General features: G+C 41.5%; 1 protein-coding gene across 1 annotated transcript in view; it reads left to right on the forward strand.

Annotated features, from left to right (window-relative positions):
- Positions 1-5,975: 5,975 nt before the first annotated feature.
- The window catches only part of grid1a (glutamate receptor, ionotropic, delta 1a), a 204,184-nt gene continuing 183,531 nt past the window's right edge, over positions 5,976-26,628 (forward strand). The window contains exons 1-2 of the mRNA XM_070915899.1: positions 5,976-6,054; positions 7,708-7,863. Coding sequence (XP_070772000.1) covers positions 5,976-6,054; positions 7,708-7,863 — 235 coding nt within the window. The remainder of the gene's footprint in view (positions 6,055-7,707; positions 7,864-26,628) is intronic.

Raw genomic sequence — 26,628 nt, forward strand, 5'->3', positions numbered from 1 at the left:
TCTGTGTAATAATAATTTATGTTTCATGTAATATTTTATGTTTTGTACACAATAATATTGACCAAAAGTTTGGGCTATCACCTATGAAGCTTTGCTCTTAAGCTTAGAAATATCACCGCTACTCTGTGTGGAATTAACTGCAATATAGTGAATGCTGGGTTTGCAAGGTGATATTTTTATACATATATATATATATATGTCTGCTAGACCACAGCCTGCTGCTGTTAAAGCAATTTGCACAGGGCCTTTAGATTCTTTTGTTTTGCATAATGGCCACAAAAATGGAGAATTTTCATAAGCGTTTGTCTGCAAACATAATTTTAAGATTTTTTTTCTGGTCTTGAGCTACAAAATGTGGATAATTGGAATAATAGATGTTTGCCAAGCAGTAGCAGAGCTTTTTCAATTTCAGACCGGGCCTTTCTGTGTCTCAACACTGTGTATGTTTTCCTTTAATATTGAATTCAATAATGAATCAGATTGACCTGCTCTAAAAAGCTAAAATTCTCAAAGGATTTTGTTGTTGTGCTCATTTGCAAAGGGTGCCTCTTTGCAGGTAGATTTCTAAGTGGCTCCCCTTTAAACAACCTCATCCACTAATGACTGTCTTGCAGTCACAGCTGGAGTGAAATGTAGCTGACACAGGCACTGGGTTCAATAGCGCTGCTCAGGACACCCAAAACAAATGGCCTAACAGTCGTTATTAGGCGTATAAATTGTAAACATCTCTGCAGGCAAAATTAGTGCTTTGCAGATTCTGCTAATGCTGGATAATAAGGAGGCTGTGTTGGCTCAGACAACAGGTTTTTATCTCATTATGAATTCATAGGCAGATTTTCCGGATGAATACCGTTATTTAAACAAACAGGGACTTTCGGAGTCTTGGAACTGATGGTGGTTTTGGTTTGTTAATATGATGAGATGTTTCTTCAGACATACACATAGATAGACCGCCAGGCAGGCAGTTACACACTGTCCCCACAGATCAGTGTAAACAATGAATTGTGTACAGCAAAAACAGAAAACACTGACCACGTCTGGTATATGTGCTCTTGTTCTTTTAATTTTAATACGAGTAACCACAATCCACTCCTAGGTTAGGCACGTGGTTAGGGAACAGGGGAAAAAGGAAACAGAACTTTCTTTTCACTTGTCATAAGCAGCTTGCTTCAGTCAGGCTCATACAATAAATCCAGCTAGAACAACCTCTTTCACATTTGATCATACAACCAGTCTGTTAAACAAACAAACAAAACTCCTTTTTTTCCCCACATTTGTTCTTTAGAATAGAATAGAGAGAGACATGGATATAAACTATACTGTATGAGCTGTGGAAAGGTTTGAACCCAATCTCTAAATGTAGGTGTGGTTCTGATTTAAAAAAAAAAAAAAATCCTTTCCTAGACTAGCCAGGTCATATTTCTCCCTTTATACATATTCAATAAAGTATTTATTCAAAAAAAAGAAAACTTACAAAACCTGGCAGCTGTCAAAAGTTATTTGCTCCAGGGTGACAGAGACAGACCTACATTTTCTACTGTTTCAGAGCTTCTGTCCACTGGTATATTTTTCCACATATATTATCATTTATATATTTATTACATTGTACATATTTTACTAAGGTTCAGTGCGATGTAATGTTGAAATATATAATGATGTGGGTAGTCAACAATTCACTCATTGAAATTCCGAGTCTGTGATGGCGGTTGTGTGTATTCTTCCATAACATGATTAATCTATAATGTTACCTCAGGCTGTGTATTTGGAAGAGAGAGTCTTGCTTATTCACCTCTAGTGCTGCAGACACTTATTCCTATTCCCTGCACATTTCTGCTTGACATAAATGGATTTTCAACTTGTCTGAGATTTAACCCTCCTCCAAATTGGTGCAGGGGCTTCATATAACAACATCCACTACCACAATGGAAAGGACAGGGCCAACTGTGAGGTGCCGGACTCTTCAGCCAACTCATGATATTAAAGTGTCATCTCTTGCTATTCTACTATGAATGTAGCAAGCCAACCACTGGTGCTACTCTCAGTGCATCCCTCACTGATAATGCTAAGCGACATTAACATACTGTATGTAAGCCAGACAACTGCTGCAGTAACTAGTCTAATTATGTTGACTTACAGTACATTTGCTCCATCCAGTCCTCTAGACCACAAACATGTTAGGCTAAAGGCTAATGACGTGATTAAATTCAGACTTATTCTACAACATATCATTAGTTATCAAATCATGGCTCCATGTGCAAGGATAAGGGCAAACACAATAGGTACAGTTAGTAATTACCCATTAATATGTAAGAATAAAATTCTCCTCTTGGAGTCAAAAGTAGATTCAGTGAATATACAATAGCACTTATAATACTACTAATCAGTGGAGACAGAGACCAGCTACACCGGAGCAATGCATGTGTATTACACTGTAAACAGCAATCATTTCACAGGCAGCACTGCCCCAAGCCATGCATGAGAAAATAATCTAAGATTAAACTGTGAGATGGGACTCATCAGAAGGAACTGAGGACCCAGAACGCAAAGACTCTATTCTATAGGAACAATTAATCATGCCGAGGCTTGTGCCGTGGGCTTTTGGTTAGAAATGCGGATGAAAGAAGAATAGGCCATTAGTAAAGAGGTCACTGTGTAGTAGTGGTACATGTCTATTCATGACTAACACAATGGTTTTTTTTTTTGGGGGGGGGGGTTCTTATGTATGTGGCAGCTCCTCTTCATCTAAATTCACGTTTTGGCCTTGTTCCAAAAGGGAGGAGAAAAACTCTTTTCTTTTCACTTCATTGCTCATTGCCATAAACATTAATGACTCAGGTTTGTGTGACAATGAAATTCCACCTTCATCGCTGAGAGCAGGCGTGACCTCCCCGCCAATGTCTCGGTGACTGTTCGCAGCACTTTTGAGACTAACTTATGTTGACACCCGTGGAGATGCATGAGGTGCGCTCCTCAACTGGAGCTGAAGGAACAAAACATTGACAGATGCCAACGATTTTTTACATTTTGGAAATAATCATTAGAGAATATTTTTGGACCCCCCTCAAAAAAACAAATAACAGATATGAATCAATTGCATAACTAAACCATAAATTATGCGATTATTCATTGGTTAGCCTATTTTCCATGGAAAGGTATTCCCTCTGTCATATTAAATGTAGTTATTAATGCATGGAACTCGCATACACGACGCAAAACACAAAGTGCTATTCATTCAAATGTCTCTTAAATACCTTTCTATATGCAGAGAATAAATATTAGAGGGCATACATTACTTTCAACATGCCAGTCTGATATATGGTAATGGCTAACACAGGATAAGATAGCAAGACTTACCACTTACACTTACATATCCTCAGTATATGGAGCCTCAGCTTGTTCCATCACAGCTCACCTGTGAACCAGAAACATGTGTATGTATTTCAGCTGCTGAATCATACAGTTACAGCCTTGTTATTAGTGTCACATCCAGTATATTCTTTGTGAATCATAGCGATTTACAACACAAACATGTTGTTCTTTCTTTTTTTTTTAATTATTCAACATCTTAGGGGCATAAAACATATAAATGTTATTGGACAGCTTCATTGCAGCTGATAGGTGGTAGTCAGATGAAACCCACTTTTAATATTCTTGTACAGATGTACAACATGTATTACTCCCCCCCCCCCCCCCCCCCCCCCAACAGGAGGAGAGAGAAAGAGAAATGTAAGATTTGCATCAGGTACTGTCATAATAAGCACAAGAAAACTGAGAGCATTAAGCCTTCTTAAGACCCGTGTGAATTTCCAGTGAAGTCGCCAGTTAAAATGAATCATTTTGAAATCTCAGCAACATATTGCTTCATAGATCAATGAAATTAAGAAATGTATTCCTCTACTGGGATGTGATGAATTGTTTATGGTATTTTGGATGCCTTTCAAATTAAAGCCCAAATCTCAAGGTTATACTTTCTGTTTTGATCCCATTGGAATAGCTTTAAATTGATCTACTGTGCGATGGGAACTGTAATTTGGATCAAAGGGCAATTTGTCAAAGCTATTGTTCCATATAAACTCTGACATGTGGCACTGATGTATGGGTTAGCATTTACCAACTATTCAGACATAACTATATACTGCTTTGTTCCACTTTTTACAGTATTGTGGGCACAGTTTGTTCTTAAAAGCACATCGAAGAAATCGTTATGAAAAGATGGACACGTTTTGCGCAAACACAGCTGCAGTATCCGCGAGTGGCCAGTGGGGGCAGTGTGTGATTTTACAACAACTTCGGAGGCATAGATGTTTATTCCTCAGCTGCAATGAAAACCAGATGATCACCATGATACAGAACATGTGAGAGTGATGTGGATTTATTCAGTTTTGCCTCTGCAGTATGAGCAAAACATTATTTTCCCAATTATGGTTTGCTTCCAATATTTAAATGAGTCCCTGGAAATGAATAAACAAATAAACACTCAGACTGTGAGATGCGGAGTCTGTTTGCTCCACAGGTGCCTTTTTTTCTTGGACTTGTGCAGTGTAGTGAAGGAGCCGTCCACTGCCGGCGGTGCTGAAAGTTTGTGCTCTGCGCCTCTGACAGACTTAACCAAACAATTAAGAGATATTTCCGTTTTTATTGCAGCCACGAGAAATATCCTTTAATTGTAAGATTATGCCTATCCAGAAACTCCGTCTCTTGCACGACTTCTCCCTCTTCTTCACAGCTCTGCACACGCCTGGCATTGCTCAAGCATTGTGAGGCGTGTAACTGCTAACCAATGAGAATTACTGGCACCCTGTAGTCTGATTCACAAAAGAAAGAAAAACTGTCCTTAAAATTAGCCCCCATGCCATAATCCCGCAAACACAACGAGGGCGTCAATTCTGCTGAAGCAGCAATCAGTTAATCGAACAAGTCATGCAGCCACAACAAAACATTGAGCTATTTAGTGTTTGTTCCTCTGCGAAATGCTCCTCCGGTAACTCCATCCAGATGTTCCCCGGTTCAGTCAGGCGTTGTGGCTTCTGTCACGTCTGTCCCTCATCCATCAGCCCTCGCCGAGCAACATGGTGTGTAAATCCTTTTCTCTGCCACATCAGCTGCGCTCCGTCGCCACTTCAGTACGCTGCAAATGTGCCTCGGCCGCTCTGCTCCCTCACACCGTCCCTGAAAACGCCAACTTCTCCAAAAGTACAACTGTTTACACCGCCGTCGACTTTTCATCTCTCGAGCCGATCTTTACATGCTTTTGGTTTTTGCGTGTGAGCTTTTGTCACGCACTTGTCTTGTCTTGTCAGTAACGCGTGCGGGCTGATGAGAGCGTTTGCCTGTTGTAACCTCCAGTCATGTGTTTGGATATCGGCTCTCCAAGCGTCTTTCTCCGGCTAGTCCAAATCATTTCTACCCGGCTTGTCGGGACAGCAGCCGAGTCGTGAAGTCTCTGCAGTCACGTGATCGAGACAGGACTGAAGAGAGTGCGTGCGTGTGTGTGTGTGTGTGTGTGTTTTCGTTCCGGAGTGTGTATGTGAGCGTCTCTCTGTGTGTAGTTAGAGGGGTGTCCCTCCTCCGCAGTTTCTGCTGCTTGCCATGCTTTAGACGCCGGAGCGCAGGGAGAGAGGCGAGAGTGAGAGAGGTAACGCCGGTCTCTCTCACCGGGCTACCTGTCTTTTCAGTCTTACCTCGGGTTCCCGTCGGCTCTTCCTTGTCTTTTCGAGCCCACCTTCCTGCGGTCGGCTTGTTTTTGTTGATTCAAAAAAAAAAAAAGAAAGAAAAGAAAGAGAAGGAAAAAAAACAGTGATAATTTGTTTAGGGTTTCATGCGGGTCTGGTCTGCCAGGAGGAGGACCGCGGTTCTGTTTTGCACTGGGTTCTGATCATCTTTTTTGTGTGTGTCTTTTTTCTTCGGGTGCTCCATTTGGACAGTATAGGACAGCCGAGCAGAGCTTGGATGAGCCGCCTCGCTGAAATCCCGAGATGGAGTTGCTGCTGATCTGCCTTTCCCTGTGGATATTGCAATGCAATTCGGCCAAAGCGGACTCCATCATACATATCGGTAAGCGTCCGGTAGACCGGCATGCTGTTTGGGGTTAGACAGGTGTAAAGGCAAAGCGTGCGGGGATAAAGCTCAGCCAGCGCATACTGCGTTGATCACAGGATTTTGGCGAGAGGGCGGGATAAATAGTCTATTCAGCTTGCATCCTGTGTTTAAGCAACACTTTGAGTCTCAAGCGAGTTGAAAAGTTGGCGTTTTGTAAATGGCCATGCCTCTGACCTTTTACTGCCAGAGCTATTTTGTTCTCCTTTATTCCTGTTATATATTTCTTAGCCTGTTTTTGCAGACATTTCTGACACTTTTCGACGACAGATCACTGCATTGATGTTGGCTTCAGATCTGAAGCTCACCACTGTCGGCCTGTAAACTGCAATTCTATATTCAAAACACGGATGACAGTAAGCAGAAAGGCCTGTATTGGTGAAGCTTTGACGAAATTAATGTCCAAATAGCCAAATGGCTGAGGCTTATTTAGACCAGGCTACCTCTTGTCCGTACCCGACAAGCCTCAACTTTCACCGGAACGTGACTGCAATGTCAATACCAAGACAGAGGGAATGTCAGTGGAGTTTCGTTTTAGAGATGCAAAACGCATAGAGCCTCTTTGTTCTCAAACTTCAAACCAGAGCTGCCCCCCCCCCTTTTTCTCCAGAGCTTTAAACTCATCACGACGTTCAAATGAGTCTGATCTGGTGTTCGTCCTTAAACATCGCATAACAAGTCATTTTACAGGTTTGAAATGCATACATGATCTCTCTCTCTCTCTCGCTCTCTCTCTCTCCACACACACACACACACACACACACACATTGAAGAATTGCCTTGGTTTGTGACCCTTTTTCTTACACACAGTCCCTGTAGCCACTTATAATGACTGGCGTTGTAATCTCAGATAAAAATGTCAATGTCACTGTGAGCTAATTTCGTCTTGGTGCTCCTCCGCTGCTGCTGCTGCTGCTGCTGCTGCTGCTCACAGTTTACTGCAACAGTCTGGCAAGCAGCAGGTGCTCAGTCACTGGCTTAATACAGAGGTGGGACTCCATCCAGATAATATTGGCTGATGCGCCGCTTAACATTAGGGTACCCCAATTATGCTTCTCATTTCCTGAAACCTTTTTCCGTGATATATGTGCGTCTCCCAAAAACAGCTGATGCCAATTTGATAAACATAGGAAGAAAGAGGGAGGGGGAGAGACAGTTAAGCTTCAGTATGCCTCCCACACTAGGCCTATAATGCTTATTGGGTAGGGTGCCATTGATCTAATAGACGTGACAGCCATTTGTTTTCTAAGTTTGGCTACTTTATGCATCAAATTATAGTGTTTGTATGTGATGTGGCCATGTCGCTGTCCATGGTGCTGAAACCCTGTCAGGACGTACTGAGACACACATGTTGCGCAACTTTAAGGCTAAATAAACCACGGAAAGACCAAAATAAAGTTCACCTACCACTATTCAATAATGCATCACTTTGACAGGTTTTTGGACAATGAAATCAAAAAGCTTCTATTTAGTAAGTAACAGCGATGGTCTGACAATGCAGATACAACTCGTTCACTACTTCCTCCACCTTCACCTCTACTGTGCAATCAAACTTCACCCCCTTCTGTTTTTCTTACTCTCCAAATAACTTGTGATTATGTTATTCAACAGGTGCCATATTCGAGGAAAACGCTGTGAGAGATGACGAAATTTTCCAACTTGCCATCTCAGACCTGAGTCTGAACGACGACATTCTGCAGAGTGAGAAAATCACCCACTCAGTGAAACTTATTGAGCCCAACAACCCCTTCCAGGCTGTACAGGAAGGTAAGCGCGAGTGCCCCTGGATCATTTTTGCAATAGATTGCCCCAGATATTTTATTTGACTGCCCCGATCTTTTTCATTTTTTTTGGGCCATGAGTTGATGTTGTTCATTTCACATGGTGATCAGTCAGTGTGGTCGCTTGGGAAGCAGTCATTGATGATGATCCATGTGTCTCTCTGTGTGAAATGGCTGTGTGTGTGTGTGTGTGTGTGTTGCCATCTGCAAAGTGTTGTGCCACTATACCAAAGCAAGGTGTCTTCTGTGGTAGAAAAGCTAGGTGGAAGCATTGAGTTAGAGCACAGCTGCAAAGGATAATATGTTATATGAAATAAAAATAATTTGAAGATGATCAAATGTAATTCCAGCACCAATACTCCATTTATGTAATCGCAGGAGAGAAAAATATTTCTGGCTTTTCTGTCTCTTTGAAGGATGAGCACCGCAATCTTGTTCATGCACATTCAGCCTTCAGCTTTTTCCTTGAAATGTTTTGTCTGCCACATTTGGATTCCCCATAAGTTCCCTGAATGTACACACCTCCACAAAACAGACAGGAGATTAGCGATGAAATTATTTTAGTCAAGGTTATCTCTTTCACTCATTGAAAGGTGGTATCGTACACTGTTGACTGCAAAAGTGATTAAAATTCTTCCTCTAAAATGAATCATTAAGACTTTAATAGGCTCCTAAGGACCTTCAAAGGCTGTTTATGTCCCCTGCACTTAGTTACCAGCCTGTACTTTTGTCCCCAGTTGCACAAAGGCCTTGATGACTCATTGCTATTCATAGTGCCCCTGACAGGCACAGAAAGATGATAATATGTCCTGCCTTTTGCTATAATTATCCCATGTCGTTTAGCTGTGGTCCATAACAATGTCACAGATATCTAGCATCTTGATTCACTTTGCTTTTGTAAACTTAAATCCTGATGAGGCTCACATGTCACAAACAGGCATTCGGGTTCTTTAAATAAACCTGAAGCATACAGAAGAGATAGCTCGGGTTGCTGCTGCAGAGATAAGATAAAAAGTGTATTACACACATGTGTGACTCGGATAATTTGTCAGTCGCTGTTGCTTGAGATGCACAAGTGAAGTAATTAAACCAACTTGCCAGCAAATCATTTGCCATTTTTGCAGTACTGTGATTAGTTTGGTAGTATAGTGGAGTGTTTAAAATGTGCCCACATCAGACCACTTTGGATTTCACACCGATTATCTTAAAGTTGTTTTCTTTTGACAACCCCCTAGATAATATTATAACATAATGTCATGCCTGTACAAAAGCTTAAGGACCTACAGACGTTGTTGATGATGTAAAAACACATTAAAGATGTGAAGAGGATTCGTAGCTGCAGCTTGTCTTGCTTATTGAAAATGATGAGAGCTTATTTCCTCTGATTGAACTGCCTTTCGTTAGCCTTGATTGGGTATCATATAACATGCTGAATTACTGTTTACAGTTAGGTTCCTGATAATCAAATATTTGCAGAAGTTGGTGATTAGGGGGCATTCAGCTTCTGGAGAGAGTGGGGAATAATGTGCAGTCAATGACCTGAGGATTGATGGGTACCCCCCGTATTCTTGTACTAGATGCAAGGCGGGGTGGTGAGTGTTGAGTGACAAGCGGGATAAGTTGACCTTTTGCTTTGCTCTTTTGTTCACTGCCATCCCACTGTGAGTGGCAGTCGGGACCTTGCCACTGCATGGCACAGAGGGACGGGAGGGGAGATGATAGAGGTGGAGAATATAGTGGCTGTAGAAAAGATTAAGGGTGAGAAGAGCATTGAGGATAATAATAACCATGAGTACCAGCAACAGTGGGCGAGGGGGGGGATTATGATCAAGACCTGAATAAACATGAGTGGACAAAAGGAGAGCAGGAGGAGGGTTAACATAGGGAGTGAGGTGATGAGGAAAAATTCCCAGCCGAGTGAGAGGAGTAGTTGCAGCGTCATGTTTGCCCTTATTTGGCTTCTTTTGTCCTTACACTGGTGGAATATACATTAACAAGGATGCCACATGCACACAGAAACACGCCGCTATTCAGTCCTCACACGCTCTTAGCGTTTAAAGATGACAGCTCAAGGCTGGCTGGATATACCGCTTGACCACACAACTAGCAGATGCTGTTCTATTTATAGGCTGGAGCAACTGGAGAGAATGAACAAGGCGATTTCAACACCAGGAGCGTGAACTCAGAAGAATATCTGTCTTTCACGTACTGATGCCTGTCATGAGGTTTTTCCATGCCATCATCTTGCAACACAGACAAAGGAAACTGCAAACAAACATGTGGTCAGAGCAACAGTCCCACCCCATATCTATTCTATTTCCCCTTCAGTTCTTGTACTTTAATAGAACAAAATAAGGCGATGGCAAGAATGCTAAGTGGGAAAAATTCTGTGTTCTTAAATTATACACAGTTCTCTGTGAGGGAAGGTTGTGATGACTCTTATAATGTGGCTATGAACAATTTAAAAGCAGCCATTCTGATCAATTTTAACATAAATGCCTCACTTATCTAGTATCAGTCAGTCATCACTCAGGAGAGCCTGTCTGGGTCTCTCAATGATGTGAGCATCAGCAAATAGAGAAACCATAGAAAGTTCAGAGCTTGTCCACAGCCTATTTTGTGAGATACCAGTGTCACCGTTACATCTTCGACAATACAAAGCTGAACATCTCAATATGTCTGATGAATGGCATAACCGAATCAGGCTGTGACAGCTGTTAAAAGAAAAGGAATGTGCATTTTAAATGGTTTCCAACACATCTTGAGATTTCTTCCCACCTTGATTTAAAAGTAGAAGTTTGTCCCCTTTTATAACCTCTTGCATTTTATTCAGAGGAGGTGGCAGAAAGGGGACGGCAAAGCTGCCACCTTGTTGTGTGATTATGTAAATCCGAACCATATTGGATGCATATTTTAGCCTGTAAGGTGGATTCTTTTGTTGTTGCTGTGGTTGAGGATGGAAAGGATTGGGATAGGATGGGATTGAACCATTTAGTGTTTATGCACATTTTGTTATGCACATAACATTTGGGATTTTTCCTGCCATCAAATCATTTTGGGGATACATAAAACCATGTAAACACCTCCATAAAAAGATACTCTAATGCCCCATAAGACAACTAACAAAGAGCCAATAAGTCAAATCTGCCAGTTTTAACAAGAATCTGCAGCAAAGCTAGCAGCTCCGTGAGGCTGCACTTACGCACAGTGGTGCTTTGAGCTAAATGCTAACATCAACATGCTGACAATGACAATGTTAACATGATGATGTTTAGCAGGTATAATGTTAACCATGTCCACTTTCTTAGTATAGTCTTTGAATTTTATACTCTAGGGACCTTGAATATTTTTTGTTTCTCAGAAATCCACCCAATTGTCAAGATATTTCACACAAAACCAAAGATGTAAACCTGCTGGTGGCGCTAGATGAAAAGTCAGAGGATAACCAAAGTTATTAGGATTCATTCATTCATTCTGGGCACCATGAACATCTGTACAAAGTTTCATGTCAGTCCATCCAATAGCTTTTGAGCCATTTCCGTCTGGACCAAAGTGGTGGACCGACCGACATTAGCTAGAGTGGCTTAAAATAAGACAAAAGTCTGGAAAATCATGACAATCTATGACAAAGAGAGAACCCAAAAGAGGAACATCACTCCCAAGTTTTAAACATTCATTATATTGGAGGTTTGCAGTTTCTGCTAATTGGTATTCAATCTATTGTGGAAACATACATTAAGAACAAAGCAGGTAGAAAACACAGCCATCTGGACACAGTTAGTGGAGGTAGTTTCCTGCTCCTCTAATCTGCAGTAATTTGTTGAGTGTTCTATCCCACTGAGTCCTCTTCACACACCACACCACTAGTGACCCTCCATTTCCATCTAACCCCTGCCAAGGTAACGTCAAGGAGGATTTAATTCTTTGCTCTTTCTCTCCCTGTAAGCCAGGAGACTTTGAAGAACTTGCACTGCAATTTCCTTTTTCTCTTTTCCAATCGGTAATGACAAAAGTTGAAATAATGGAAAGTGTTGAAAGTGTTGGCATGTGTAATGTAATATCCTCCATATGATCCTCTGCTTATGACAACTCATTACTCGCCATGCTCTAAACGTGATGGAATGCTGCCCTTTCACCATTATTGTCCCAGTGAATTTAATAATGCTGCATAAATCTTGGTAATGGATTTGTTTGTTTTTTGATGTCTCTTTACCAGCTCTACACAGAGGGGGGATGATCAGGCCATTTTACCGGCCCCTGTTAATTACCCAGTGGTTATTTTAATCCGTCATAAGCTCCTCAGTGGGCTGTATAAAGGCCTGCTGGTACCTTAATCAGCTAAGTGATGTTGTGGCAGAGGTATACCTTTCACCATTTAATCCCTTCACAATGTGAGGCCCACTACTCACCATCCCTGTAGGGTTAACCTTTAGTTGCTTTCTTCTTGTTTTTGCACAATGGTGGTCCAGTTCGTAATAATAATAATAATAATAATAATTATAATTATAATAATAAAGCAGCGATTTCCAAGTAGAGCGGCTACCTCTGCAGTAAGATTGTGGAGTAGCTCAGCTAGTTTAAAAAAAAAAAAAGATGATTTGGTTAAAAAATATATTACCTGACGAGTTGTATTTTGAATTTGTGCCACCCTGCTTGGTTTGAACTGCCAATGTTTCGGGGCTTCCGGTGTAGCCAGTGGATATCCGTTATCGGCATATGTGGGCCAAGACTGATTGGTCAATACTATTCGGACTACAAATGGAAACCAGAACACTTCCAATACCAAGCTCTTGTCCCTTGCCACCCGATTCTGCCTTCATATGCAGATATTTGTTTATAGCGATAACAGTGAGAGATGCCCACGTTGCCGCTGGGCTCGTGTGGACAGTTTAAGCGTTTGTTGTGAAACAGTGCTATGGAGAATGTGTGATAACAGAATATCAGAGGGCTTGGATGTGTTGATATAGTATTTGTTTTTGTGTGTTATGGATATTATTGCAGTACTGTGTGTTAAGTGCTGTGATGGTTTGGTTCCCTGCTGACTGCTTACTGTAAACTATTGCTATACTCCTTCTTTGTCTGTTTGCTTCCTTACCACTCACTTTATCCCCTGCAAGAGGTTTCCCAGGCAAAATCCTACTTATTTTGTGACACGGGTCACACTACACCTGTTATGTAACTGACAGTGCAGCTCTGTGGATTAAACCTCTATTTGTCCCTCTATACCGGTGCCATTCACACCATACAGTGTGGAGGACACAGGGGAGGCCCTATGGGACCTGTATCCACTGTGGGCTGACAGACACACTAAAGAATATGTATTCCTCCAGATTTTCTTTAGAATAGCCAGAGTCAGCAATGTCTGGCTGCTGCTGAGCAGCACCTGCCATAGAGAGAGAGAGAAAGAGCAGAATACAAAAAGGGAGACTCAGAGAGAGGTCAAGGCTGTTAAATGCTGGATCTGCTTAATAGGCCTACAGGTTTTGTCGTCTGTACTCTACGGGAACAGCCGGTCAGTATTCCTCTCCCGCAATGCCACACATTCTCAACATCTGTAACAGATGTCTCATTTGGCAGTTCTCAGACTACCCTTGAAAGGAGACATTTTTAAGTATCCAATTATAAAAACAAAAAAATGTGAAGACTTTGAAAGTGATTTTGGCTTTTGAGTCAGAAGGCTTGGTCCGCTGATTAGCTTCAAGAAAAAAACGTCAATTCACTTAAATGCCACGTCTGATCTGTATTCAAAGGAATCATCGGCAGCGAGCTAAATGTCACCATGAGCGGGGATTTTTGTAATCTTTTAATTTGAGTAAACGGGCCAGCTTTGTTGTGAATGGTGGAAACAAGTTTTTACAGAGTCCCTAAAAATAATAAATAAATAAATGAATAAAGAGCGAGAGACCAGTGAGCTACTTTGCTTGCTGTAATCTTTCAACAGATTTTTTGCAGGTTTTTCAGGAAATGGGGAAGTTATGTTTGGTCTGCGTTGTAAACAGAATTACGGTACTGCGCTAATTACAGAGAGTGGCAGTCACGTTGGGCTTTGTGTGTTTTATGTATTCATCACACTCCCCATGCTGCCTCACTGGCAGACAGCTGAGGGCTGATTTCAAAGCATTCTCGTCGCTTTTCACACTGGCATGTCTGATTGAGGATGTTCTTGGGGGTCATTGTGTAGGCTGACTAATGGCTTCTGGGTGGTACGATGACTGTCTGTCCATTTGAAATGTGTTCCCCTTTTCAAATGTGTTTTTCCTGCATTTGTCCTTCAGAGTCAAAACACAGAAAATTTTTGATTTATGTTTGACTGTTTGTTCCTCCCATGATGCTACTTTCACACAAGATTCCTAAATTTGGCATCAGAGAATATTATTTGGGTCATTTAGCATTGTCAGACAATGACATCGAACTAGCGGGCGACCAGATGCATCCTGGCCTGTTCCTGTAATTGTTGCTTGAAAGACATTTGGCACCTGTATTGATCGACAGCAGCAACTGATGTATGACGAATGGCTAAAAGAGCAAAACATTTATGGCCATCAGAACACCTGCACGCATGCCACACGTAACTCAACGAGCTGCCTGTTATACATACACATGAACACACAACATGTGTTTTCCCTATCACAGGTCTCTCAGCCCCATGTCTTATTCATGTTCCTGTCTTCTCTGGTGTGACAGATTTATAACGAGCTGCAGAGAACACTGTGACAGATGTTAGTGCTTTGCCACGACCCCAAACAGCCCCCAACCACCGCTGGGGATCGGCCATCAATACTGCTCTACCTGTTAGAGCGCGAGAGGCTGATTGATACTGAGAGAGAGAGAGAGAGAGAGAGAGAGAGAGAGAGAGAGAGAGAGAGAGAGAGAGGTGGCCCAGAGGAGATGTCCTGTCCAATCAGATTGATGCTGATGAGGCCCTCGGCTTCCGTCCGTTGTAATACTTTGCAGCCCACGTTACTAGCATCATTTCTCTTTGTACACACTGTTATGCTTCGACTTTATTGAGCTGCTGAGATGCCAGAGATGGGGAGGGTGGCGGAGGTAGAGGGGGCGTATGAATGTTAGCCGAGGATTTGTTTGTTTGTGCATCGTGGTATGAATATGTGCCTTTATGTGTGTGGCTGTACGCTGTGATGTGTGCGAGTGTTTGTGGTGGTTTTATCGACGCGGGCTGTTCGTGGATGTTTTTGAAAAACGGTGCTGCCTTGTTTGGTGAGAGGTATTGTTGGTGTTGGGATGGGAGGTTGTAACTGCTCCTTCTGCTCACTTCTGATGCTAACTAGCTCAAAGGGAAGCGTGTATAATTTACTGCCCACCACCTGCACCATTGGCGGCAAGAAGACTTCATTCCAGGACGGAAGACAAGGAGCAGAAAATCAGCCTCCAAATAAATCTAATTAGAGGCTAAACAGAAGTCAGCCAAAGAGATGCTGCGCGGCTCTCTCCGACTTCACACTTCTTTCAGACAGAGGGAGGCGGAAGATGCAGGGGTGGAATAGGAGTCTTGGTGAGAGTAAAAGGGTGAAGCAGAGTAAACTGGTGAGCAAGCGTGATGACGAGGGAGAAAGCGGGGCGATGGCGATGGCGGAAGGCAGAGGGAAAGATAATGCAGGGGAAAAAAGGAGCAGAGGCTGTGAAATTTCAGGCCGTATGGAAGACAAGAGGGGCGAAGTCATTTAAAACTGTGGACTCGGCTCACTAGCCTCATTGATGAAGAGATGCCAAAATGTATTTGGGAGCCATTGTTTGCATTACTGCCCACAGACTCGGATACCAAGTGGGACCATCTGTCACAAGAATCCCTCCTCGGTCTTCCTCGCTGAGTCTCTGACTCTCTGTCTCTCTCTCACTGCCATGGGTCCTCTACCATGCCCAGGCTACATGGATTTTATCCAAAGATGAGGCTAAGCTAGTGTGTAAGCTCTCTCTGAGTGAAATCAAAACCCAGCTTAAACCTCATGAGTGAAAGCCTAAGAGAGAGTAGAGGGCGAAACATGCAGGCATCACTGAAAACTGGGTCAAATATGCATCCTAATATTAAACATGCTTCAAACGGTTTGGCTGATAATTAAGTCTTTTATTTAATTTTACAGTGAAAATCACCACATGCCATTTCAATATTACTCTGCCATTTTGAACTCCTAATGATACACTGATTTGTTCTTTGACTCCCTCGTTTCTGTGCTCATTCATCTACTGTTTTCCCTTTTTATCACAGCTGAGAGCAAGCTGTTACTCTCTTTTACATGGGATGTTTAACATGTTATTGCCTGTAAATGGAGAAATGCACCACTGGAGCTAATTGGAATGATGAGAGAAAAAAACACACACAAGAGCACTGAAGCCTGTCTTACTCACAGATTGTCTCAGCTGAAGATAAAGAGATAATTCCCAGATAAATAATTGATTTGTTATTGTTTCTAACATGAGTCAAGTACGTATTTCAGTATTAAGTAGGCCACGATTTGTCAAGTTATCTAATGCATCACATTACCACATCAAGACAAATAATCCTGGGAGCGCTCACGGGATATGTAGGCCTAATTTCGGTTGCACTAACCCATTACAAGTACACGAGTTCTCTGTATGTTGCATCAAAGCAAGTTGCCATTGTTGGGTTTTAAACATCACTAGAACAAGCTTTTGAAATCCCATGCCAAAGAATTCTTTGAATCCCTCGTTTTTTCCTTTTAATTATCTCAATGTAAAGAGCATTCAATTACATGGCATTACATTCAGCAGAAACACCCAACACCACACCAACATGACCAACTCATCGTATCCAAAACTGAATAAGAACAGTTTGTTGTTTATTTGTAAAACCGTCGGAAATGTTAGAGTCCCTCCAACTGAAGTCTCTTTCCCTACAGAAGTGGTTACTAAACTTTAATAAAAACATGGCACCCCTTCATAATGATTACATACACGCATACAAATGTACACCATAAATATGTGAAAATTGCTGCTGTCGACTGAAACCACAAAGGCACAGAAATGTATTAGTCACCTTCATGCATCCTGTTGTACCAACTGTCATTAGCATTACTGTTATATGATGTGTCTGTACACAAGTCTAATGCCTTCACTTATGGGGGGGGGGGGCAGGTCTTTTCTTGTCTTTCTTCATTTTGTCAGAGTTTGGGGTCAGTTTTTTTGAGTCGCTTGTCTTTTGCACTTTGGGACAGAAAAGTGCGCTCACACTCACAATGGTATCACTGATCTGTGAAGGTTTATTGTTGTTTTTTCCAAAGCTGGAACCATGGTCACAGCATAAAGGTTTTAAGCAGTCACAAAGGCTACTGATTTTTTTTTAACTTCACCTGCGTAAAGGTTTTACATGATTCATTATTTCACTTGAATGCGACAGAGGCAGGTTCATCATCCTGCATTATCATGTCACGTTTCCAAAGCATTTCGCAGCTACAGTCACTTCCATCACTGTTTACTTTTCTCGCAGGGGAATGAAAAGCACATTAGGTCTGTGTAAAAAATGACAGCGTGCATGTCATAGCATTTACTGTGTATGTAATTGATTATGTGTTTGAGTGTCTTTTACCTGTCATGAGGGTTTGGCACATCTTTGTGTGCCTGAATGTACACATATTGGTGTGTGTGTGTGTGTCGCTCAAAATCTGCAACACCACTGATGTTCAGCTCCTGGCAGGCAGTCATGCCTCCAGCTTAGCCCAAGGCTCACACAAACACAACTTCCAGAGTTGTTAAAGTGAAACTGGGAGACTTAACCTGGCCTTTATTGTCTGAGAGGTGGTGTGGTTTTAGGGGTGGAAGTAACAATTTACATCTACTCTCCTTACTGAAACAGCTGTTTTTGCGTACTTGTACTTTTCTTGCAGCTGCAACTGGGCCTGGCTTTGCAGTTTTGTGAACAGTACAATTAATCACTGGTTTAATGCACCACCCCGCGAGCATGCTAAGTGACCCAAATCAAGCACACCCACAATGTTGCCTGACCAACAGGTGCACGCTGGGTCTGGCTAATATGCTAAATGGCTCATGGTGGATCCTCCAGCGGTGACATCTGTGTTCACTGAGGGACTTTTACCTTCAGTGAGGTGTGTGAGGCCTTTCTGCTATTTCTCACAAAAATGAACTTTGAGGAGCTCAGTGGGACAGAGAGGCTGAGTGGACTGGTTATACTGGGACAGAGAGGCTGAGTAGACTGGTTACATTAGCTATACATTGAGAATGAACAATATGTAAATAAACTAATTCAATTAAACCCTCCCAGCAAGTAGATGTGTTTTAAATCTGCATCTAATAAGTAACTTTTAAGCTGGGTAAAGCAGGAATATCGATAAAGCAGTCAGCATTTATTTATAAATATGAATGCTTCTTACAGTGTCTGTTGTCCACAGCAGCTTTATACTATATTAAAAGCATCTCTTTCAGCTCATTGAATCCCTGCAGCCATCTGAAGGCGGCAAGACGGATGTGTTGATACATCTGCAGCCTCTGATATGAGAAGTACCGCACCAGAGCGCAGTGCCATTACGCACGGCCGTCCACTGTGTTTACCTTCAGTAAATCATGTGCATATGACACCAGGCTGCTACAAAATTACCACACACACATCAGGCGGGTCGTTATGACTCGATATTCTGCGGGTTATGCGGGAGACATAGGACTCATTAATCCAGTGCGTCACAGCCTCCTTCCTGCAGCGGTTCATATTTTACTCTTGAAATGCATTTGGTTGCAAATGTGTTTCACAAATTTTACAACATAAAATACAGTAGATTTTGGTTTTAACCACCATACCTACTTTGGATTTGTTTAGAAATGTAAAACTTTGTTAACCATTTAATTGTTCCCACTCATGCTATGTTCAAGGTGAAACCCACTGCTGTCTTCAGAGGGCTGATCCTGCTCGACTTAAATAACTGACCCCATGCTGGCTTAAAATAACTCTGATAGCTATCATGCAGAGCAAAGAGCTTCCTTAAGTATGTCCACATAAGGGGGTCAGTTATCAGAAGCGAGTAACTCAGTGTGGCTGGTCAGGGTTAGCTATGTCCTCCAGATAATTGCATACATTTAATATATGAGCTCCGGATGGGAAGGCACATGACACGTGGCATTAAATATTATAAGCATATGCCTAGAATCCATTTTCTCATTCATTACACGAGCTTTCATGGTGTGCCCCAATTCTCTGTATGATTCTTGAAAAAGAGTAATATACCAAGCATGCTGCCTCCTGGTCACCCTCTGTTTTTTTTAAATGAGGAAAAAGAAAGAAATCTGCAGGTCTCTAATGCCATGAGGATTGAGTTTCATTTGATCTTAACGACATAAAAATCAGCCTTTAAATGATCAGATGGGCTCAAACCTTTGGTTCAAATAACTGCAGATTGTAGTAGTAGATATACTACTAGTATAGTAATATAGTGGATAGTAGATAGTGCAGATAGGAAAGGAGCACAATAACATTTTCACACTGGAAAAAGCAACAGCCACCCACTATTTTCCAATTTATGATGTGGTTGGCCCTTAGGTATGGTGCACTTGGTAACAGGGTGTCTAAGATGCCATCCAGGTAGAAATTGGACAAAGGTACACACACATACTCAAACACACTGCAAAACAAACAAACAACCCATCCTTGAGCAAAACTAATATTGGCTCTAGTGATTTTCAGCCACTTAGAGCCTGAGTTTTCAGTGCCTTCACCACTGGCACAGCAGCAAACATTGAGTCCTGGGCAACAACAAAAAAAAATTAATGAAATGCTTAGAAGAGCTACATTTTCATGAGGTCAAACACGGGGAACACGACAAAAAACTCTTAGTGTGTAGAGGCTTTTCTCTGCCGTACAAGAACAGTATCACAATCAGAAAAAGATGCCTTAAAGGCATGAATGTGAAAACGTATAAAAGAGAGTAGGAAGAGAAGAGAAGCAGATCACCTCGAGGGGAGGAGAAGAACAGTGGGGGAGGAGGAGGTGGCAGCGTTTCAGATCATCTCTCTATCTTTCCCTTTTCTCTTGGACGGCAGGAGGATGTCCATCAAGGCGATGTCATCATTTCTGGCAGTGCCAGCTTCCTCCTAGCAACGCCCTGGCAGGCCGTGCAACCAGGAAGAGAGGCTAGGAAAATGAGGCATCTCCCCATTGAATAGTTGTCCCTCACTGACTCACCGCATGCCCACCACTGCCATAACAAAGCGTCCTTTTAACAGCACAAAAATGGAAACTCTTGGACACAGTCGCATTCATTCCGGCACAAACAGTGTGTGTGCTTTGTCACTGGCTTGTATGTGGTTGGTGAGAGTTCACTCTGTGGTGTTTGTGTGTGTGTACAGGGTGTGGGTGTGAATGTACAACAAACTAGCTTGTTTGTTATTCCTGCATCGGCATGTTAACAAATTACAATTCTTCAAAAAACCCATAACAAGATGTCAAGATAGCACTATGCTGCATGACCATGATGCACTGTACTTTGATCTTGTCAAACCATGTATCTTATTTCAGATTGCTCTTGGACAGAGTAATCTAATGCCTTGATCCAATGCATTGGTTGATATGGCAACGGCTCCCTACTCGAGAGAACACATTTTCCCTGTCCACCTGTTGACAAGAGAGAGAAACAGACAGAGAGACATTAGAATGGAAATGTGTTGCGTTTCCTGGCAGGATAAAAATCAAGGCACATGCAGGAGCGCCAGGGACACATTATCATTTAAAACACCTGTCATAGGCGCAATGATTTTCTCCCTCTCAATAACTGAATAACCGCCTGATAAAATCAGCCTCTTGAGGGGAATGATTGGAGCAATTTTTTTTTAAAATGCTGATGCCAACTCACAGGGGAATTCATATTCTGTTTGTCACAATGAATGTCTACTGAGCAGTGCCCTCTTTTACTTCAAATTAGCCACTCTCATTTCACCAATGCGTGCTATAACGTGATCCTATGTCGTGTATAAAACGGAGATGGTATCAGGGATTAGCGACAGGAATATTCAGCTTTGTTCTGTGTCATGAGAAAGAAAGAGAGCGAGCAGTAATGGCGGTTCTCTCCCCTTCTGAGCCCAGAGGAGACGAAATACATCAGCCCTGAAAGTCACTGTTGCTGCATGGTTGTGGCTTTTGGGATTTCCTCCGCTTTTTGTTGGTTCTCCTTGGGAGGATGGTGGTGGAATAGTCGCAGTGTGTGTTTGTGTGCCGTCTTTCCTTGTCAATATTTCATGGGCTGGCTGCTATTGGTTTTGTTTGTGATTTTAATTTAGTAGAATTTGCCTGAAATATCTCTTGAGACCACACATCTGTTTTAGTTTTCTGGTTAGTTAAGTGGAATTAAGTACTTAAGCTAAATTTGTTTTTAGCGCTGGTAGGCTTTTCTGAATTTGATATGAGCAATATTAATGTGATTTAACTGGGATCAGAGTCGACCTTAACACCAATAGCCAATAGCCTTTTCCCCTCTGATTCCACTTTCCAAATTCAACACATTATCCATGTTTAATAGATCTTGGGGCAGATTGTCATAGTTTATTGTTTGGTTCTGTTTACTTTACCTTCAGAGAGCACTGAGGCAAGCTGCTTTCGCTGCTTTAAGAACATTTGGAGGGGATTTAGGTTTTTTTTTTTTTAGGTTGAAAATTCCTGCCTGGCATCAGGTCCAATTGTTAATAGGCTAATAGCAGCTTTTGTTATGAGCCAGATCAGGATTGTGCCGCTGTTTGTGTTCATTAGTGTGTTTGCAAATATTAATACATGTGTCTGGCTGTGTGTGTGTGTATTGGTGTGTGCATGTATGCTTTTGCAGAAGCTCAGTGTCATCCCCCCTCAGTGAGGAACAGGTGCACAGCTTTTAGGATTTTGCTTTAAACGGTGTAAATCTCTGATTACGTGTTCCTCTATCGGAGCGCGAGGTCTCAATAGGAAAGGCTCTTTGGAATGTGTCATCAATAATCTCAGTAGTCCTGTAATGCCTTTCAATCCTCAATTTTCAGTGCTGCCAATGCCATTTTAGCTTTTGCTATCCCTTTAAACTAACCCATACCATAGCTGTTCTTACCATTTCTAATCCAACACAGCCTATCTCAGCTTCTTTTATTGCTCCTTAATGTCAACCTTTTGCAGCATTTCTGACTGTATGTGCAGCATGAATAGAGTTTATCCTGCTGCTGTGTTGCTGGAGAGGGAAAGGCTTTAAAAACTTTGTAGCTGCTGTTCTCAGCAGAAATGGATTACACCTGGCACTGGTTTTGGTTCAGATCAATGTTTGGCTTGAAATAGTGAGAACAAAACTACAGTTCAGGGGTCTGTGTTTCCGGGGATGCTTTCTGACCCTGGACAAGCTGGGCAGTGTTGATTATTGATTAGGGTTGATTATTACTTACCCACGCACCTCGAATTTTACAGGGGTGTTATTAGGTCCTTAAATATAAAATGGCCTCAATAAATGTGGTGCTGGGAGCAATATAGCTCAATAAATAAAGTAGAATGTGCAATGTTTGCTTTGGATATAGGCCACAATTACACATAAACCTCTATACTATGGTACAATGTTTTTCAATTTTGGAGTACATTAATTTCCATTAGGGGTGGGCAGTCATTTATTTTAATCATTAATCGAGTTTCAGCTGAATCATATCATGATGATCTTTCATGTATGATCTTTTCATCTTCATCTCAACGTTATTCCTAGCCCTATGGTAACGTACAGTAGCATATTTAGCTACTTTATAGATTCTGTTTCTTCTGACTGTGAAGCGATGAATGATGTGGACAACAATCACTACTTCCATAGTAACAAGGTCGGCCTTGATTTGGGACTCAGCCTCACTCCCCACTTAGTCATGTTTGTGTTACTAAACCAAACCTTAACCATAGTGGTGTCATAAAACGTTTTATTTATGAAATGATGATAACAGTTTTGAAAGGCACTGATCTACACAGTCAACTGATGATGCTTCTACTGACAGTATTTTCTTTCAACGTTCTGCAAGGCCAAAGTCTCACAGTTGTAAATATAGGTCATACAGTGTATCACAATTGAACTAAAACTATGAAAGCATTTTGCCTTTATGCATTTATTTCCAACAGTAGTCACCAATACTGGATTTTGAGGTTGTAGTCACGGTTAACTTGAACGTAAATATATTATTTATCTGATGCTGTTGTTTTTCTTGGTAAAACAGTCTCATATATTGGTATTGGAAATCTTTGTTAATATTGTGGTAATGATACTAATTTCCTTTGACAGTTTGCTGAACACATGCACTATTTCACCATATTCATTGATGCTGCTGGACAGTAAGACTCAAAAATAAATAAATATATCTTTTTTATACTATAGCACAAAGTCAGCGTATATTTCCGTGGGGGTCTGATCCAGAAGATAATAATGACCCAACAGTTGCTCGAGATTTCTGGCTTACAAAATGTCCAGACCTCAGTACTAAAAGTCATATCAGCAGCCGTCACTGAGTGAAAGAGATCCACTTTCATGTGCTTTCTCTGCCTGAGGATTTCATCTCATGAGCTCACTTCTTGAACCTTGAGGCTACCGCTGCCTCTCTAATGATGTGTGCATTTACTCTTTGTAGACAGAGTAGGTTAAGGTGTAGATCTCTGTACACAGAAGACCAATGGAGCCTCGAGAGGAGTTGGTGCCTATAGGGAATAAGGTTCTACTCATCAGGGTGAAGTGTCAATTCTGGGCTCATTCCAGGACTCATCACAGGCTCACAGAGTAACGATCCTGTGATTAAGTCTGATCAGCAGTGTTTGAGCAACAGGATTTGACCATGCTGTCTGAATTGATGATTATGTCGTTTTGTTTCCCGTTGGGATCCAGCTTCTAAATGACCTCACCTCCCTCCCCTGAAAGCTGTAATGATCAAAGGAAGTGGAAAGAAAGACATCCCTTCTTTCCACTCAGCAGAAATCACTGGAGTCCACAGTTCAGGCCACACAATTAATAACGAAGCTTTGAAGTTCCTTTTATTACATATAATATATTTCAGGATGGGATTATAGCCTCCATGAACATGAATTTACAGTGAATACCAGTCACTGTACCACAGTGCAAAACATAGCACTCTATTCCAGCACAGTGCTGCAACAGAGTGCTTTTTCATGATATCATTATTATTGCTGTAACATTTTTGTTTGTTTTTTCACAGGAAAAAAGCTTTGTGGTCATGCTTCTCTCATCCTCAAACTGCAATTGTATAGAAGGTTAAAACTGACATTCATTCATTCTGTATTAATACAATCTGCCAACATTGCATGACAATTTGCTGTTCTTAGTATTAAACTAGTTAAACATGGGGGTAATAAAAAAGTGAGGAGTAACGTGCCCTGTCATTTACACTTAAACAAGACAAACAATTATTAATTTTATCGACCCCTGTTCTATAGACACATCCAGGCTGTAGGCAGAAGCAAACAATATATATCTTATACCCACTTACCTGCACATAATAGCTGTTAACTTATCTTTGTTTAGCTTTGTTGTCTGTGTACTTGTTGTTGGCGCTGCACTGCGGAAGTACATTTAGAGCTACTTAAAAGTCCAATTCAGTACACAAACAAATAGAGTTGATTCTGATGTAAAAAATGGCTCCTCCAAGCACAGTGTTGCACAGTGAAGCAGCTTATCATCTAACTCACCCGTGATCGCATCATCAGTGGAGATTCATCTCTTGTATTTTCCTCGCATGCTTTATTACAAGCGACAACATATAACCTGATACGTGTGACGTTTCCATCACGCGTGGTAATTGTGCTAAAAAGAAAAGGAGGATGACTTTTTCCTTCATCAATAGGAAAATGAATTAGTTGCATGGCAGCACCTTTTGTTGTACGGCACAAAGTTAGTAAAAGCAGCCTCCTGACGCTCCATCCTATTTGTAGTTCTCCTTCATTGCTGAACATTGTGAACAACAGTGGTGCTACACTTTTCTTGTTGTTAAAGGTTGTTTATTTTTGCCCATGTTTCGTCTCAAGAGGCAATCTCATTATAGACTAAATGTTAAGATCCAGCTCCACTTGTTTTCTCATTACTTTTTTATATCTCTCTCTCTCTGTTACTCAGTTCTTTTTTTCTGTCTAATAATGTGCTCTGTTTCTGCATTTCTTCTCATCATGTACCTCCCTGCTCATATGGATTAGTTCTGGGGTCGATTTCCCTGAGGGTTGTGGGTAATGCTAGAGCCTGTCAAAGGTCTTACCTGGATGCTAGCTCTGCCCGTATCACATAGATCACAAATTGAGTTGATGCTAATTAATTTTCACCGTGTTTTACTTTGTGCATGAACTGCCTCTGATTCATGGGAAGCTGCCAGTTTTCCCTCTGCCTGGTGCGGATATACAGCCTGTGTAAATACCTAAAACCCTCTCTGCTTACGAGAGAGAATAAAGTACTGGTGTTGTGCCATAAGCTTTTCTGATGTGATTAGGCCTTCATTAAGTGATATAAACACCAAGAATTGCATGGTTTATGTCCAAAAAATCTGTTCGCTTTACCACACAAACAAGCACACATACACCTGCTTTAACCCCAAAGTAAAGTACCTAAAAGCACACGCACTTTTACATGTTTTTATCTACTGTACACATTGTACAGGGTTTCATCAAGTGGTTTTATAATGTTTCACCCTCCGACTCAGCCCCTCTCATGTAGTCATTATTGTGTTGTTTGAAGCCGAGCTAATATTTGCTCAGGGTTATTAACCTCATTGTAACATTCATGAGGTCTCAACCTTGCTGTGTGTGTCCCAGTTTGCAGCCCTTTAGCTGACTTTGAAGGCATATAATCACACAGAATGAAAAAAGAATGCATTTGTGCAGAAAACCAAATGAAACACACAGCTGTTTTTAACACTATGAGATCCAGATTTATTGTAAGCTGTTTTTTTATATTTTAAATTGGTGGTCAGATAATCAGATCTAGGTCACATAGGGGTTAAAAATCAAAATTGTTCTTGCGTAAATCCAGCCAAAGGGTAAAACCGTGTCCTTTAGGGTGGGAAATGGGCTGTGATTTATGTACAGATCATGCAGCCATTTGGTATGGGCTATTATCCTGCATATGATTATCATTATTCTCTTTTGCCTGTTAATCATGGCAATCTCCCAGGGTATGTTGGCAAGGTGATCACATTTAATCTGGCTGTGTAAAGACCACTTCACAGAGGTTGTTTTATCACTTAAGAGAGAAGGCTAGCATTATCCAAATGAAAAACAAGCTGGAGAAGAGGCTGATTTGTCACAGGCTGATTAAACCCCTCTCTGGCATTCCTCTTGGTCCTACAGGAGCTCTTCAAGGGCACGGTGAGACACAGAGGGGCCCTGAGAACCACAACACCACTGTTTATTCCCACATTTAAGCAGACAACGCTGAAAATCTCCCACCCACTGATGGCTTTATTTCCTCTAGTGTTGCGCGTTCACCATAACAACAACAACAGCACGCAAGCTCTGTTATTACATCATGCATCTTTGCCTTTATTTTAAGTACAAAAAATAGTGTTTTGTCAATATCATTTTATCTCCATTAACTAAGGTATTCATTGTGAGATGAATAATACTTTTTATAGATGCACTTGAATGAAGAGCTTGGATGCAGACGGAAAGTTATACAATAAACAGCACAGTGGGTGTCAGGCATCACAATGAAAACAATAGGCGCAGAACAAATGACGAACAAGAGCGTGAGGAAACATCCATTCTTACTCACTTGTTTATGAATTGTACAGAGCTGTCAACACGGCC

This window comes from Enoplosus armatus, chromosome 12, assembly GCF_043641665.1.
Source record: "Enoplosus armatus isolate fEnoArm2 chromosome 12, fEnoArm2.hap1, whole genome shotgun sequence".
Classification (NCBI taxonomy): domain Eukaryota; kingdom Metazoa; phylum Chordata; class Actinopteri; order Centrarchiformes; family Enoplosidae; genus Enoplosus; species Enoplosus armatus.